This window comes from Paramormyrops kingsleyae, chromosome 14 (assembly GCF_048594095.1).
Source record: "Paramormyrops kingsleyae isolate MSU_618 chromosome 14, PKINGS_0.4, whole genome shotgun sequence".
Classification (NCBI taxonomy): domain Eukaryota; kingdom Metazoa; phylum Chordata; class Actinopteri; order Osteoglossiformes; family Mormyridae; genus Paramormyrops; species Paramormyrops kingsleyae.
The window spans coordinates 1,033,014-1,051,504 of NC_132810.1; the positions used below are offsets into that span (position 1 = coordinate 1,033,014).

Sequence of the window (18,491 nt, forward strand, 5' to 3'; positions counted from 1 at the left end):
CGCTAACATTGCTGTTTACGTCCAGCAGGGGGTGGTATAAGCACGATTAGAGAAATGACACGTTTCAAGTGAAACGACTCACATAAATCGCAGTTTCTATAAACAAGTGGTTCAACTCTTGTTCGTATTGATTCTTCTGGGATGCACTGCCATCCTCTCAGTTAAAGAGGACTAACAATAGTGAGCTCGCTTTCATGTTTAAAATCAGTTAATCCCATTGTCATGGGGCCAGTTATGACACAAGTCCAGGATATGGTCTGTACCTTTGTGTAAATACATTATGGTAGAAAATTAAATGACTAATCTATAAAACATTACAATTTTGTTTGTATTTGACTGATTTTCAAAAAATCAGATTCGGTACTGATTCTTCGAAGACACTTCAGATTTTTCTGTATACTGAAGTCGCGCCATGTCTCCCTCTACTGGCTGCTCCTGGTACTGACATTAGCCCTTTTTCATGCTTTTACTTAAGGCAGCTACCAGTGTTTAGTGGGCTATGTCAATGACCCAAGAACCGGCCGATATGAAAATTTGTTGTTTTCTGTAACCAAAGGAGACATATCAATATTCTGACAAGCTTTATTTAAGAACTAATCATTGACCAAAGGTTTCCGAATTTGCGCATATATGTTTTTTTTTCTTTTTATCGGGAAAACATCTACACTTTTCTTAATCTGTCCAGTTCTTCATTCTTTAGTAAAAAATAATGCAAATACCCAAAGAAGTGGAATGTGTATCTCTTTATTACTTCAGGCACAAGGCATTATTTGAACGTTCAGTTGACCTTCAGAGTATTGTGCTGTCAGTTTCCATAATTGAAGCAGCACCTTCAAAGACTGACGATATGTAAACAGCTAATTAGGTGCATCATTCATCATTATTATCCATCAAGATGTTAATTTTAGGAGATGGAGGTGCAGCTGTGACACTGGCCTGTTCTCAGGACAGGAACCTTTGTGATTTCTGGGCTCTACTCTGCCAGACCAAGGAAAAGCGATTAATCCCTGAGGGACACATCAGCCACACGTGTGCCAGAGGTGGGAAACCCATGGAGATTAAAAGATGAGGATTCTCCGTTAGCAATACGACTACACTCATCTGCCATGAGCCACTATTCCACAAACACTGTCACTCTTGTATCCGTTTCCATTTGCTGGAATCATTGGTTTCTCTATGAGGTCACTGTGCTATGAGGTCACCTTGACTCCATATTGTGTCGTACTGTGAATAATGCCAGTAAGGCAAAACTCTATGCCCTACTATGAAGGTTCCTGGATGGAATAGCTACAACGTAATTTCAAACTCATGACTCAAGCTGCAGTGACACATTCAACATGATTTCAAAAAATATGAAATGTATCCATTTCAAGATCAGAAGCTCTAAAATCCAGGAAGTCAAGTTTTAATCCACATGACTTTTGTGCTGCTGTTACTCCTAATACACATAAATATCCTTAAATGCTTCTTTAGAGAAACTTACAGCTCTATGTTGAAATTTTAGTCAATGCACTAGATGCTGCCAACAGACAACAAATGATCTTTGACCTGATTTGACATGATTTCAACTGTACAGCTGCATCTAAAAAACAGCAACTAAAGAAAAAGTAACATCAAAAGAAATGCCAAAAATAGTAATGCAATAAGCTGATGATAGAAAGATCCTTTCCAGTTTTCTTCCCATAGAAAACACTGTTGCTGCACATCTGGCAAATGCTGATTTAGATGAACCTGTGAGTCAATGTATGTCACAGATTGAGGGAAAAAAGTCAAGGTTACTGAAAAGAAACTGGAAAAGTATCAAGTCAGACCTGATAATGGAGAAAACTGACTAATTATGAGAAACAAATTAAAATGAACTGGTGAGTACTCATGACTCATCAAATTTCATATATTGCACAGACTAAAAATTCACAAGAAAATAATGCATTCACATCAGATGGGAAGATTCTTTGTTCTTTGCTGTGTTGAGGTTCGAAGTTCTGCCTTGAGACCTCCTGAGTGGATCTCTGACCCACAAACGCTCCAGCATGTCAGATCTGTAGCACCAGGCCGGCAGCTGAGATGTTGTCCCCCCCCCCAGCGGTCTGATGGACCTCCGTGCACACCAGAACGGGGGCCACGCACAGCTCGTAGTCGTCCTCATCCCAGCAGGACACGGGCCGCGTCTCCTGGAGCATGATGCGCTGGCTGCCCTCCCTCCGGCTGACGGAGAAGGACTCGTCCAGGATGAGCTTGGCCTTGCTGGGGTTGATGTCCGGCGAGCCGCACACGTGCCGGTTAGCGGTGAGCGAGGCCTTGGCCGTGGCTGACATGGTGTTCTTCCACTGGGAGCCATGAGCCACGATGATGGCCTGGAAGGCCAGCGTGTGCACGTGCAGCCGGGTCAGCGACCGGCTGCTGGGACTCTTCCCACGTCGCTCGTTAACCAGCCGGTATAACTCGCGCATCTGGTCCAGGACGGTGGCCACGCGGGGGCTGGGGTCCGACAGCACGGTGACATTGCCGTCCCGCAGGTGGCTCAAGAGGTTGGGTAGCTCTTGCTCGTTCATGCCCAGGGAGTCGGCGTGTGCGACCACCCGCTCCATCAGCTCTACCAGCAGGAGTCCGTCCACGAAGCTGGCCATTTCGAAATGCACGCCCGTGTCCTGGGATGTGGAGGACAGCAGCTGGGACAGGCGTCTGAGAAGGGCCTCTCGCTCACCTGCGGGGATTGGGCCGGGCGTGAGTGGGCGAGGGGAGATGCATTAGATTTGTAGAAATTATCGAGATGCATTGCATGAAAACTCAACTCATGGATGCATCATGGCTTGCTTCTTTTCCTCTGCTAGCTTGATGCTATGCCACATATTGCACGTTCTAACTGAAATGAGGCAGCATCATTTCAGTGGATAACACTGAAATGACACTAAATTAGCTATTTGCACGAATACTCCGGAATGCTTCTTTTCACATACCCTCTAGTCTCTCCCTTTACACAGTTGAGAGCAATGCTCAGGGTCTGAGTGCAGGGTCAGCTATTTATCCAGTGTCCCAGGGGGATTTTGGGAGGTTAAAGGTTCAATGGACATTTGACTATCCTGCCGAAGAATGAATGTGAACTGGTGACCTTCTGATGACAGGCACACAGGGCTAACCCACTGAGCCACATGCAGCCCCACACACTACAGCCTCACACCTGTTCATTTACGTCTTCTCTCAGGGCGTTCACGGCTTTCCTCTGTGTACTCGATACAAAAACATGTGGTTAGGCGACTCTGACATTAGTGTATGTTTTTCTGCGTGAGGCTTTCCCTTGGTAGGGACTGACATGTGGTCTATAGAAGATAGATAGATGGGGCATCTATCTTTGACACCCAATAGCATGATGCTATACTTTTTTTTAACTTACATATTTTTAAATAATTCCATCCAGAGCCCTGCTTTTCAGGTTTCAGGCTCAGTGGAATCACAAGATGGATAATAAAGTATGGAAGTTGGGTGGATATTTTTAATACTCAAACTTAGAACCGCCCCAAAAGCAGCTATAAATATTTTATACGCTTGTGAAACGTGTCAAAACATGCAGAACTATGGTCGTTAGCGAGCTTTTCCTGGCTAAGGTGGCGGTGGGCCCATTACTGCATTCCGTGCCGTTCGTACACGGGATTAAATCTCGGGATTAAATCTCGAGCTCGCTGCGGGATACAGCTGGCTCCGCACGCGGCATCCGGGGCAGCTGGGAAACCAGAGCCACTGCAGCCTGAGGGCAGCGGGAGGCGGCAGAGTCACACCCTGACCCTGGTGAGCGCTGTCCGCTTCAGCATCTCCACGCCTCCGAGTGCCGTCAGCTGGGAGCTTGCAAAGCCTATTACCTGTGCGCTTATTTTGGAATTTATTTAGTTCTTTTGCTTAGTTTTTTTTTTTAAACTTAGTTTTAAGCACACATTTCAACATTTTCCACTGAGATTAATAAGGTTTTATCTTATATTGCTGTTGATATATATAGTACTACAATAATATGTTTATGGCACACACATATATATGCAGTATATATTATAAATACATATATTACATACTCATATATATATACACACTTAGACAGACACACACACACACAACCAGTCCAAGGTTTTTGCACACACAGATTTTCTACATTTGTATGTTACTACCACTTACTAAGATCCGGACCTATTAGACGGATCGGGTATCGGCCACGTGTGACCGACGCCTAATCCCACCACAGCTCTTTCCTGTTTTAGATGTGTTTGTGGCATTCAAGCTGAACGCTAAGAACGTCACGAACATCAGATAAGCGTAAGAAGAGGGTGACGATCTAGAAGTGTTTTATGCTTCTTATCAAGTAGCACAGTGATTTGCAGTCTTTGTAAACACAGAGTTTTGAGAGGCGGAAGCAGCGTTTAGTGAAACAAAGTGCACACAATTGTGCGAGACGACACAAGCAATATGAAAAAAGCAATGGATGACTTGGGAGTCGCTGGCTTGGGCTGTTTTGCGCAATCTCTGCAGTTTGTGATACACGAGGGGCTGCTATCGCAGCGAAGTGTGCGTGACGCTGTTGCCAGTGCGAGAAACACTGTGGGGCATTTTAAGCATTCGCCACTTGCGTGTACTCTCTTGGAAGATATTCAAACTGAACTGCAAATGACTCAGAAACGCTTAAAACAAGATGTGCAAACAAGGTGGAACAGTACGCTATGTATGTTTGTAGTAGCCTAAGTAAAGATTTCCTGGCATATATTTTTCATTTGTATCTACTAGTTAAAAAATATTAATAATATATAAAAGTATAAAAAATATTAAAGTAAAATGAGCTCTTATATCAGAATCTGTATCGGTATCAGCAGAACTGGAGTCATTCCATATGAAATCATCACACTTTCGGACCAGATCAAAAAATAACAAAAAACATTTTAATATTGATCAAAAGTTGTGACCCAAATTTTAAAAATTTTGAACGAAATGTATTTCACAAAAAATAGCACAGTGACAGTAAATAGACTTGCTGACCTAGGGTGCTGGGGGGGGGGGGTTTGGCCACAATTCCCTGAAAATGGTTCTGTGACACACTTTTGGGTCACGACCCACCAGTTGAGAACCACTGTGATAGCTTATGTTACAGTGTTCAGTTATTACTACAGCACAGGGTATAATATCACTGCGGACAGGCTGCCAGTCTAAGGAGGGGCGGCATTCGAACCCCTGTCCCTGGAAGCCACCGTTTCACCCGGCAAACATGCAGTTTGTATTATGGAAAGATGACAGAAACAGATACTATATATTTTGCAGAGAATACACATACATCTGTGCTGCAGTGTTTTACATCTACAGCTAGAAAAACTAATTTATGCCAACTCAGTGACATGAATCGGTGACATCCTGATCTGTCAGCTCGAGTGCAAGTTTTCATCTAGAGAAGCGAACATAAAACAGAAGGTTATATTACACAGCTTCCCGTGCAGCTTCAGGAAAACTGAAAACATCCTGTTGTGTGGGGAGATCACTTGTAATCGAGTGTGGAGGCACAGGCTTTATAGCTAGTAGCTATATTTTCCATCCATCCATCCAGTTTTATCTTCACATGCATTACTGTAACTGTCATTTGAGATCTTGCTCACTGCTAATCTAACCCTCCACATCTCCAGAGTCTAGAGATCAATCCAGAGAACATCTGTTTACTCAATCAAGAGTCATACAATAGCTGACAGATGGCGGGATACCTGGGAAAACATCCACCTACAAGCCTTGCATAGCTGCTTATGGAGCTTCTCCTACAGAGGACACCGTGGATGGGATGCAGGTCTATCACAGGGTACATACATGAACACATGCCGCGGGCCACATTAATCCTCATAACCACCCTGAAGGAATCAGGAGAGCTTAATCACACGTGGATGGACTTCAGCACACTCACCTTTCTTAAAGGGAAAGCTGTCCATCATCTGCAGGCCGCCAATAATCAGCAGGTCTGGCTGGAAACCCCGAATCTTCTGCTCGAAGTCCCCCATTGACGCCAGGTACGGGTTGTGCTTGTCACTATGGATGATGTATCTGTGGAATTAAAGGCATATGTCACGTGAGCGCCGCTCTTGTGGGGGGTTGTGGAATAACCGCTCGCATGGAGTGCAGCCACTGCATGTCTTGATGAAGCATGGACCGCATCTGCAGATGGGCTGGGAAACGTCAGAGCAGCCAGGGCAGAAAGGCACACCGACCTGTTTGCCCGTCTGCATGACTTGATGAAGCATGGACCGCATCTGCAGATGGGCTGGGAAACGTCAGAGCAGCCAGGGCAGAAAGGCACACCGACCTGTTTGCCCGTCTGCATGACTTGATGAAGCATGGACCGCATCTGCAGATGGGCTGGGAAACGTCAGAGCAGCCAGGGCAGAAAGACACACCGACCTGTTTGCCCGCCTGGACGTATACCGGCCCCACTTGGCGCCGGAGGGATACTCCAAGACGAGGTGGATGTCAGGCTCCTCTACTCTGTTCCCTGCCACTGTGAGGTGAAAGATGAGGCGATGGAATGGAGTGAGTCCCCAGCAGTGCATTATGGGGGCTAAACCAATGATGAAACCGCGATGGTCCACCGATGAATGTCCCATTTGCATAAAGTAAGGTACAGCTAGTAAAGAAATATGTACCTGTGTAAACTATACAAAAATACTGTTAAAGTACCATAAAGACTAAGGGCCTAATTTCCACAAATATCATTCAAATTATTACAAATAACTTTTTAATTATTGTTCCTTCAAATAATGAACCAGACATACATTTACTGCACATACACACAGCAAGCATCCTATTAGTGGTGTACATACATCACGTTGGTCATATTTCTTTAACAACTGTCTTTTTATTAACACAAAAAATATGGTGAGTACATTTAATATAGCTTAAGCATGCACTGATTTGTATGCAGAACATGCAAATGCAATGTGAAAAGCACATCTATGCAAATTATGAAAGATATTCACATAGGAACAGTGACCAGTTTGTGACTCACTCCTTGTTAGAATATTTCCTTGCCATATGCATTGATATGTACCGATTCCTCGCCATATGCATTGATATGTACCGATTCCTCGCCATATGCATTGATATGTACCGATTCCTCGCCATATGCATTGATATGTACCGATTCCTCGCCATATGCATTGATATGTACCGATTCCTCGCCATATGCATTGATATGTACCGATTCCTCGCCATATGCATTGATATGTACCTATTCCTCGCCATATGCATTGATATGTACCGATTCCTCGCCATATGCATTGATATGTACCGATTCCTCGCCATATGCATTGATATGTACCGATTCCTCGCCATATGCATTGATATGTACCGATTCCTCGCCATATGCATTGATATGTACCGATTCCTCGCCATATGCATTGATATGTACCGATTCCTCGCCATATGCATTGATATGTACCGATTCCTCGCCATATGCATTGATATGTACCGATTCCTCGCCATATGCATTGATATGTACCGATTCCTCGCCATATGCATTGATATGTACCGATTCCTCGCCATATGCATTGATATGTACCGATTCCTCGCCATATGCATTGATATGTACCTATTCCTCGCCATATGCATTGATATGTACCGATTCCTCGCCATATGCATTGATATGTACCGATTCCTCGCCATATGCATTGATATGTACCGATTCCTCGCCATATGCATTGATATGTACCGATTCCTCGCCATATGCATTGATATGTACCGATTCCTCGCCATATGCATTGATATGTACCGATTCCTCGCAATATGCATTGATATGTACCGATTCCTCGCCATATGCATTGATATGTACCGATTCCTCGCCATATGCATTGATATGTACCGATTCCTCGCCATATGCATTGATATGTACCGATTCCTCGCCATATGTATTGATATGTACCGATTCCTCGCCATATGCATTGATATGTACCGATTCCTCGCCATATGTATTGATATGTACCGATTCCTTGCCATCTAGCAAAGGTAAAAGAACTCACCGGTGACGTGCCCTGATAGGACATCGGCGAGGTCGGGGTTAGCGCTCACCCCTAGGAGCACGTCGCAGCCCTCCGTCGCCATGCGGCCGGCCATGACCAGGGCGTTGCCGCCCACTGACCAGCGGTTGCCGGGCACCCCCCGGGAAGCCTCCACCAGCTTGCCGAAGAGGGTGCTGTTCACTACAAACCTCCTGGGAACGGGACACAATGACTGCCTCAGGCTGCACTGGGTATTATGAAAGCAATGCTTTATAATAACATCTCCTTCCTTAAATATTACAAGGAAATGAAATCCTTCCCTGAAAACAATAAAACACAAAGCTAAACAAAGCTTTTGAACATGTCGTGCAAAAACATCCAGCAAAGACAGATACATAATAAGCCATTGTTTGTTCCCAAGTAAGCCTGGCTTGGGTCTGAATTAACCCCAGTCTGGGTTAGCTTAGGGAAGCAAGAATGGGTGACTTTCTATAACTCTAATGGTGAGAGCGTCACTTTCAAATGGCTGAACGACGGCTTAACAGTGTACACTGCACGATGGTGCTTTACACTTGATGACATGTCAAAGAAAATTACACTTTATTTAAATCTCACATTTGTATTTTTGCAAATTTTTCTGCCAAACCCAGCTGCCTCTGTAAACCCCGTATCTTTTCTGAGGGTTTAACAAACCTATAATTTGCAGAAACGGAGAAACTAAATGTTTGTCAGCTGAAAAAGATTCAACAAATATTTTTAAATGCTTTTCATAATTTAGGATCGATGTTCTTAAATTTGAATTTAAACACTCTCTTGCTCAGCATGCGCTGGATGCATGAACAGAGAACAACCCTGCCTTGCTCCCGTAGCCTCCAGGATAAGCTCCAGACCCCCCGTGACGCTGAACAGGTTAAGCAGATTCAGAAAATTGATGGACGGATGGATGGATGGAAGTCACTTTCACACAGGTGAATCTAGCATTGGACTACAAGCCACAATTAAAAGAACACCAGACATTACCACAGAAATGTAACTCAACAATGATTAATTTATTCTAGTCAGTTGCTCACACTGGACAATTTCATGTCAAATCAGAATGAAAATATAGATTTGAACAAAGAGAAGAATAGATGGCAGTTCTATAGACCTGATGTACTGCAGTATCCTGGTCTCTTTATGTAGGTGCTATCTGGTCCCACAGCATAAAAAAAGACTTTCTCATACATTTACATATCTTCTGACCACCATCATCAAATTTGTATTTCTTGCAAATTGTCTATTCTGGACCTTTTCCAGTGAAAATGTTTAATATGTCTAACTTTTACAGAACACTGCCTATTTTTGAGACTCCACACACCCTGAGGTACAGAGTGCACCTCGTCTTCTTCATGATCTTCATACTCTTGGAAAATCCAAACACAGCAGCCCCTACGGGACTCTACAGCCTTTTGGATGTTTTGTTGCCGAGTCCTGTTTCTGCAGAGCCAATGATGATAAAACACGATACTTAGAGTTTAAGAACTTATTCCAGCGCAAGATGTGACCCTGTGCTCTGTCATCTCTCACTACTTCTCCTCCGTCGAGCTGCCTGACGCGTCACACGTAAACCTCCTAGTGCTGCCATCTTACCATCGCATCCATGTGTTTGTTTGACACCCCATCCCAGGCAGAATCCTATCAGTCTGTTAGTCACGGTCAAAGGTACCCAGAATAAGCAATCTCAGAGACAGCCAGGGGCGGGGCCACAGGGGACACTGACCTGAGATGAAGACTGATTGGCCCACACAGTGCCCCTCCCTTGTCATTCACCGATTCAAGACTTATCATTGGCTAATGATTTGGTTGGCCCCACACTGAATTATGGCTCCTTATAGGGCCTCCACCACAGAAATATCCTAGAATCACCCCTGAAGAGAGCACAAATATAGAAATTACAAGCGATCCTACTAGGCTTGGATGAGGTGTCCCACACTGGAGCTCACTCACTCGCTCGCTGCCCCAGGGGGGAAGAAGTACGCAAAGCTCTGGGCCAGCTGCTCGCTGTCCTCGATGAAGTCGTGGTGCAGCGGCCGGTCACTGGGCAGCACCCCGGCCTTGTCCAGCAGCGAGACGCCATCCACGACGATGTCCACGCAGCCCCCGAAACCTGCAACAGCGACAGAGAGCCACGAATAACCTCCCAGTGACTCACAGGCCGGATGCTTTGTATGAGAGTCCAACTTCAATGGCTGCCATGCATGAATATTAACTTGTGATAAACACACAGTGTCACAAGTAAATAAGAACATCTCTACTGCACAGATTTCCCTGTTTCTCCATTGGTCAATTGTTTAAACCATTTAAATCAGCATTCAAAAATAGGTACACAGAGAACATTGGAAACATCAAAATGGAGATGATTTGATCTTAAATCAGTCTGAGCCTATCACTAGTTATCTGTCTGGTAAGCCAGGTGGCCTGACTTTTACCTCTGCAGTTAGCATCTTCCATGCCAGTTACCCAGTACAGGGGTACCAGTCCATCACAGGGCAAACTAAGGATACACCAAGTCTAGATGCTAGATGCTTTTGGACTTTAGAAGGAAACAGAGGAACGTGTGAAGCTGATGTGATCCTGCAGATGTGAAGCTACAGTGTTACCTTCCAAGCCACAATGCCGTCCTCATTATCAGTCGGTCTTGACATCATCAGTAATAACTTTTTTGGCTTTGCACTCCTTGAACTAGAGAACAGATTAAACTGAACAACATACCCTGTTTGGGGCACTGGTCACCAACTGGTGCATTCAGACAGAAATTCAATGAACCCCTCCACCCCCACTTAACTAATTTTATCATTGTGAATCCCCCCCCAGCTTTGGGTTGGCAATATAATTTGGCCGGCTGGGAAAAATAGTTTGGGACCCCTGGTTTAGAGCAATAACAAAGAAATTATTTTATTAGCCTTTTTAAGCTAAGAGAATGAGAACATTTTTTGTAGTTTTCAGCTCATCTCTTTCATGGTGAGACTTGCACTGCATCCAATTAATATCTTAATAAATATCTCCATATTAATTTCTCACTCAAATCAAGGAATGTTCATCTGGTCCAAAATACACTTCCATCTGCTGAGTGGGAAGTGACATACTAGTTTATAATGACAAATGCCAGAATACAATGGTGACATTATTTATGCGCCAGTGGAGTCAGACTTGCAGCACTGAGATTTTCCTGTCGCAACGTTTCATGCAGGACTCACTGCGCACTGGATTTGCCATCCAAAGCCTGTGAATTATTACGAGGATAATCTCTGCTTAGCTGACAAAACATGTTTTGTCTCGTGATAAGTTTTGTAACAGCAACTGACCTCTTCACACTAAGAATGATGTGTAATATAAAATTTTAAAATACGCATTGTATATTATTACTACAACTTAGCATATTCAGTGTTCTTAGAAAGAGTATTAGTTATGCTCATCTTATTTGCTTTTAATTCCTCAAAGAAACCCTGATCAACAAAAGCAGTTGGGTATGATATATGCTAACAATTGAACAGCCTACGAAACAAAAAGAATCAGCGCTATCCTGAATTACTAAGAAGACGCTATAACATTTTGGCAATAATGACAAGTCTTAATATTGTACTGACTCATTCTTAGTCTTTGGACCCCATAATAACCTCAGTAGAATTAAGATATAGTAAACAAGTAAGACCTCTGTTCATTTATTATTTTTTTTGTGATGAAAACATTATTGAGCCCTATTGAAACGGCTGTTTTTAACCTTTGGTCTGTGTGTCTGTGTATTTGAATGATTTGTGCTGAAGGTCTTGATGCTGTCAGAAAAGACACTTATCACGGGTCCTACAGATAAACCGGCCAAGTCAAGGTATCAGCCAACTGAGATTCAGAATATTGGAGCATGAGAACATAACCAGTATTTTTCTGTAGGAAAAACGAAAGAGCTTGTAGGTCTTGGTTGGCCGGAGTATAAACCTGCTAAGGGGGCTTCCTCCAGTCCATCAGTTACCAGCTGCCTGTGTGGGTTTAAGTGTCACTGCATGACAGTGTGTGACAAATAGCTACAAGGTACCCAAAGGGTTTGTCGTGCATCACAGCATATAGATTACACACTCAGAGAGCCAGGCACCAGAGATGACTCAGACCCCACTTCTGAAACCGAAATCTGTCCATGATAAATACAATTGTAAGCGAAGGTATCCATCCATTTTCAGTGAACCACTTAATTACTTAATTAAGGGGCCAGGGACCCATCTGCTGAGAAGCACAGAGCTCAAAGCAGCAGTAATCCCAGAAAAGGCAGAGTTAAACTCCACATACGCATAACACGGGATGGGCTCCACGTCTTCAGCGGTAGGGGTGAGTCCTGCCCCCCTTCGATTTGCGTTACTGTTATGGATACTTCAGTTTCCCCCAGCACTCAAAGTGTGTGTGATCATGTGTACGTGCCCTGCGATAAACTGGCATCACAACCAGGGTGTCCCCTGCCTTGTGCCCTGTGATGGACTGGCATCCCATCCAGGGTGTCCCCTGCATTGTGCCCTGAGATGGACTGGCATCCCGTCCAGGGTGTCCCCTGCCTTGTGCCCTGTGATGGACTGGCATTCAGCCCAGGGTGTCCCCTGCCTTGTGCCCTGTGATGGACTGGCATCCCATCCAGGGTGTCCCCTGCATTGTGCCCAATATTTCCTGAGATAAGCCTCAAGGGCATTCTGACACTCTGCTCCCCAAGTGGTTGGAAACTATATATATTATTATAACAATCAAATGTAATTATCCATCCATCCATCCATCCACTGTCTGAACCCGCTCATCCTATTCATGGTCGCTGGGGGTCCACAGTCTATCCCGGCGGCTTAGGGGCACAAGGTGAGGAACAATCCAGGATGGGGTGGCAACCCACCCAAAGGTAATTATAGCAAAACTAATTCAATTCAACCAAAAGTCCAAAGGAACTGTCTGACAGCATCATTGGGCTTAAATGGTATTAAATGGACCTGCTCCAACCCTCCTGTTCTGTTGTTAAATGTCAAACGTCCTAATAGTGATGAATGACCCTTAATGAACTTCCACACACCAGTTTAAATCATGCCAAAGTATATAATGCAGCTGAATAAGATCTGGACTGTTACAACTCATCTCTAACTGGTGTCGTATCATTGCTAATAATTTACAATGTTGCAGTTGGAAAGCTCCCCTAAGCTTCATCAAAAGCCGGCATCCTCTTGTATAAAAGGCATCTCCTCTTCCATGTATAAATCAAAAATTTTGAAATGACCCTTCTCAAGCAATACATGGTATTCCACCAGCTACATTATCCAGTTCGTAAACTATTAAATCTGTTGACTGTAATAACCTCTCATTGTTTTTAAAATCCATCCATTTTTTATCCTTATCAGGACCATGAGAGGCAGATAAAATGTAGTTACATGCAAAATATGACATAATATTTAATATACAACAACAATGATAAACAGCATTGTTATTAATAATATACTGTATTTGTTTTAACGTTGAAGTTAAATATAAAATGGAAAAAGTACAACTTCTCTAACCAGGTTTATGGCAAAACATCCAGACGCTTCAGGGCTTCATGGCTTTTAAACAAAAGATAAAAATCTTGCTTATCCACTTCCTTTGCCTACGTGGTGTTAAAGGGCAAGGTTACAAACGCGTGCAATATCAGCAAATACGCCTCCACTTTTTCAATGGAGCCCTAATAACAGAAGAAAGCGACAAGAAACGATATGATATGTAACATTTAGTCTGGGTCAGAAAACGCATGTAGGAGTACATAAAATGTATTAGGAAAATATGATAGAAAAGAAGACATGTGACAAAATTCGGACTTGGAGGAACAGACAAACAGGGGACTAGTAGACAGCAGTGTTATATTGCGTGGGGGGAGGGGACATAACTTAATAATTTAAATAGGAACGATTTTTTTCCGGGGGGTGGGGTAATGAAGTCAAATTAAATATTGGGGGGTACCTGTACCCCCAGTTCTGCCGGTTCCGACGTCCCGAGGAACAGATAATAAGATTCCGCGATTATTATTATTATTATATGACCAGAAAAAAGCAAGTGCAACGATGTATCTATATAGTAAGTAAGGACGAAGATCTTTAGACAGGGTTAGGCTTTTGGTGGAGGAGTTCTTCATAGTTAGGTTTTGGTTTGTAGTAATAAATAAGAATATTCCCCACTCATAAATAAGAGGCTCGAATAGGGTAGAAATAAGATTCAATTCATAGATCTTGCTTTTCGCTTCGCAGAGGTTTTAATACTAATTATATTAATTGTACAAAATAAACTGCATGAATTACGAGCATAAACTCTTCGGAATCAAAGTCTGCCGGCAGTTTCGTAAATCTGTCCGCTCCGTGGATGTCAACGTTTAATGACGGCAGATTTGATAAACGGCGTGGCGGAGCAGCTTACCTACGGCCACCCGGGGTCTGGCGAAACTGCCGATGCCCACCTTCCGCTCCGCCCGAAGCAGCGAGGACAACACGGCGTCCAGCCTTCCGTCCAAATGCACGTCCTGCCCGGGCGCTCGGTACCAGTACGCCAGCAGGACCGCGATAATGGACAGCACGGTGCCGCACTTCATAAGGTAAAAGCTGCCGATTGCTTCCGTGGCCATTGCCGGGATTGGGGAGGATAGGGGGTCTGGCCACAAACACGCAAAAAGGCAACTAGCAGTAGAGATTTATGGTGGACGGTGAACGCCGTCTGGCCATCTGGATGTGATACGCTGGGAAGCCAGCGAGGGAGTGGGAGCGACAACAAAGCGGAAGTTGCCTCTGTGAGCGTTTGCGGACTAAAGGCTTTATGCCTTAGGAAAGCGGGACCGAACAGGCGCATCTGCGACGAGGCGCACGCATCCCGAGACGTTTCTCACATATATTTAACATTCAATAGCATTAACGCCGAGAGTATTCGGCATCGATGAGATTATCAGTCCTAAGTAGTCATTCGGACTAGTAATGTGTGCATTATGCCAACGTTTCATAAAGGCATGTAAAAGCGGGGTAATAAAATGAAACTCAGTCAGCCGAATAACGATCATGTTTGCGTTATATCTGGCGATATTTAAAGTGCAAATTAGTCGGTAAGACTTCGTTTAAGTAATTGTAACTTTTTTTTTGTTATAATGGACGTTAGAATGGATTTACAATTAACTCATTGTAGCTCTATTCTTCAAGCTAGAAATATGATTTAAAACAGTTTCATCAAAACCCATTTAAGGTAAAAGTAGGTGTAGTCCTCTAACTTGATGATGGTTAACACCTTACGATATTACTGTCAATGCTTCACATGTCCGGAAACCCGTGCGCATGCGTGCGCTTCAGGTTCTATGCGCTAATAATGTATGGCGACACTCGGATTAAGTGCCTCGGGGCCACTGTATTGTCAAAGGTGGTGACCTACAAAAATAAACAATCAAATTATTAAAAACAGACTACGTTTGTGTTCTTTATCACTCTCTCCGTTTCAAACACCAGAACAGGTATCAGCAGATTAACCAGAATCCAGAAATCTTCTGGTTACTCATTTCCATGGATGCAGAAGTTGCACATTGTAAAATCTGTTAGGTTGAATCGTACCAGGTAATTCAAAGGACGGACGGTGTCAGTCCATTACATACAAACAGGCAACTTTACACTATTCAGATGGCATATGTGTTTAGACATGGACCACAAGCCAAATATATTTTTGATTCATTCTTGTTTTATAATGCAAGACAGTCTATGTAGAAGCACACCCTATGGGATGATCTTTTACACACTACTAAATAATTGTATTTCCTTTGAGATCTAATTTACCCTAAAATTGGATTTTATTATACATTTGTTTTAAATACCCTAAATCGTATAGACCTTCACAGATGAGCCCCACATGAAAATAAATATTTATATATGCAAAGCAGTAGACATACAAGAACTGTATTTTTTTCCTGCATGGGTCACTACTCTTAAAAGCGGGGAATACAAGCAGGTGTAGGGTAATATTTTTTAAGGATCACCACAACTTGTGACATAGCAATTAAGATCTTGGCTACAGATGTCAGTTCTGCCACAGCATGAACGCTCTTGATCATGCATAGCATTTCTAAAGAAAATACACTGTTCCTTTAAAAGGCATCACTTGTACGCCTGATGCCCCAAACCCACATGGCATCAGAATTGACCGCTGATGGTTTGACAGTCAACGTCTCATGTCAAACTCAAGAACAACCCTGTGGCTTGGGAATAAGCTTATTTCATTCAAAACTTGTGTTTTAAGGACATTTTCTGTCTACACAAGCTCTCTTAAAGGTGAATTATTCATATCAACAAGGTAGTGAGGGCATGACTGCTCACATAGGTTTCGGATTTCCAGTTTGAGCAATATGCAACCTCACTGCATTAAAGAAGTCGAACCCAGTTTTAAACCTTTAACTCTTTGTCCTTGTGTGGACACTTGATTGTGTAGATTATGGATACTCCAATTCCATGACAAAACATTCAACATGAATTTCATCTTAAATGAAAGATACTGTAAGTGTTTTACAGAGACTGAGAGGTTAGTAGTTGACCTAACATAATATACCTGGGAAACATGGACATAAAATACTTCTTTTCATTGAGATACTTGAAATCATTTCTCAAAGTATGACAGATAAAAATCAAAGCTGTCACAGTCCACATAACACTGCAGATGAAAGATGTTAAATCTTAAGTCAGACCTAAACACAAGATTATATTACATGTCACTTCTGCTGGTTTATTATATCGTTTTTCTTAAAAGAACATCAATTTTCCTCCAAATCTACGGGGGGGAGAAAGAATAAATTAAGTATTTGGTCAGCTTATTGTCTTTTAATTTTCTCATAGCAAAATACAAAACATAGCAAGGTATAAAAAACAAACAAAAAAGGTTAAGTATTATACAAAAACTTTAACATTACCTCTGAATGGTAAGCATTACCTGACCAAATACTTCAGATGTGTACATCCACAAACACTAAAACAAGCAAGCTTCACTTCAAACCACTTGCAAAATTTTACAGTGCATGCCTTAGTTTTTATTCTATACAAAACATTTCTCCGTGACCAAATTCAACTTTAAATAGATATTGTCTATCTGCAGTAAAATTCTACTTTAAAAATCACGTTGCATTTAGCAATAAAAAGGATGGCTGTCCTTGCATCAGACCTGTTTGTGAACAAACTGAATATTTTGCATCGTGCCTCCTCATCTTATAAAATTAAAATGGAACTATACTGGATAATTGAAGGAACTTATGTTGCTGGGAAAGTTACAGCTCCCAGTTCAAGGGGGTATTTGAACTGGCGGGATAAAACATCCAGTTTCCATCAGCAATGCAACTACTGGGGCGAAGAGCCGCAAGCACCAATCGGCTGCCTTATAGGGACGTGTCCCACCACCAATCGGCTGCCTTATAGGGACGTGTCCCACCCGCAGGCTAACCATGCATTCAAGTGCTGAATGTACACAGGACTTTTCAATAAGTCCCACTGATGAACCATCTGGTCCAGTAGAATTTTTTTTTAGTTTCTGAACCACTTCCATGAGGAAGCAGTAACTGACCAGTATGAAGCAACTCTGTCTTGTAATGTGTTAATACCTTTTGGTAAGAGAATACTCCAACCACTGAATTCTTTTCCCAGTTTTCCTGCATTGACGGAGTGATCATTTACAGGACTGATCTCAGGGTGAGCTGATCACATCTTAAAGTATCTTCCAGACAGTGATTTTTAGTGTAACCCAGAATGCAATTTCACAATGCTATTTAAGTATACTAAAATATAATAAATAAAACAAATATGTACACTTGTTAAAAGGCCCAGCAAATCTATGATGGTTCAGTCGTAGATCACGAAGAATTAACACGTAAATGACAAAATTTAAAGCGCCTTGTAAACACAATAAAACGAAAGACTATCCTTCACAAAAAAGCACTGATGCAAGTTAACTTGAATGTTAATGTTATATATCAATAACTCAAGAAATAACTAAAAAAAAAAACTGCCCCCATTCTGCCCCTTGACAAAACTGCATTATTTTTTCCATTTTTGAGCAAACAAAATGTGCCCTGTTTTCAAAAGGAATGTTGTGCCGTCAACTATTAAAAATATTTACACATTAAAAAAATGACTAAGCATGTCAAAACTGCTACATTACCTCATTCACCGCTCCTCAGAAATGAGCACAGTACTAAGCATTAGAGGAGTGGTCATCATTAATAACGTGATTAAAAAAGCTCAGTTACTCGAAGACTTAGAAGGATGTAATCAGTGCCTGTACTTTAAGCCTCCCACAAAATGTTACGCTTTGGGAAGACGGCAGGGTTGGCATCACCAGAGAGCGAATCCTCTTTCACGCCCTGCCTGGTCGAGAGACAAACCAGGCAGATCCCTCCATTCTCCACAGCAGGCTCTTCAACTCAGAAAGGTTGTTTAAAACCTTTGAAATGAACCGTGAAACACA

General features: G+C 42.7%; 1 protein-coding gene across 1 annotated transcript; it reads right to left on the reverse strand.

The window, feature by feature from the left end:
- Positions 1–728: 728 nt before the first annotated feature.
- adpgk2 (ADP-dependent glucokinase 2) lies at positions 729–18,344 on the reverse strand. The gene is made up of 6 exons (XM_023838755.2): positions 14,436–18,344; positions 9,984–10,143; positions 8,019–8,209; positions 6,406–6,502; positions 5,915–6,051; positions 729–2,704 (listed from the first exon to the last, which is right to left on the reverse strand). Exons 1-6 carry the CDS (start codon positions 14,638–14,640, stop codon positions 2,034–2,036), a joined length of 1,461 nt encoding a protein of 486 aa, XP_023694523.2. The 5' UTR covers positions 14,641–18,344; the 3' UTR covers positions 729–2,033.
- Positions 18,345–18,491: the final 147 nt, after the last annotated feature.

Excerpts from the sequence above, each read along its gene's own strand:
- adpgk2 (XM_023838755.2), bottom strand. The coding sequence starts at position 14,640 with ATGGCCACGGAAGCAATCGGCAGCTTTTACCTTATGAAGTGCGGCACC. Across the intron at positions 10,144-14,435 it reads CAGACCCCGGGTGGCCGTAG|GTTTCGGGGGCTGCGTGGAC; the intron begins GTAAGCTGCTCC and ends TCGCTGTTGCAG. Across the intron at positions 2,705-5,914 it reads CAGCTTTCCCTTTAAGAAAG|GTGAGCGAGAGGCCCTTCTC; the intron begins GTGAGTGTGCTG and ends CAATCCCCGCAG.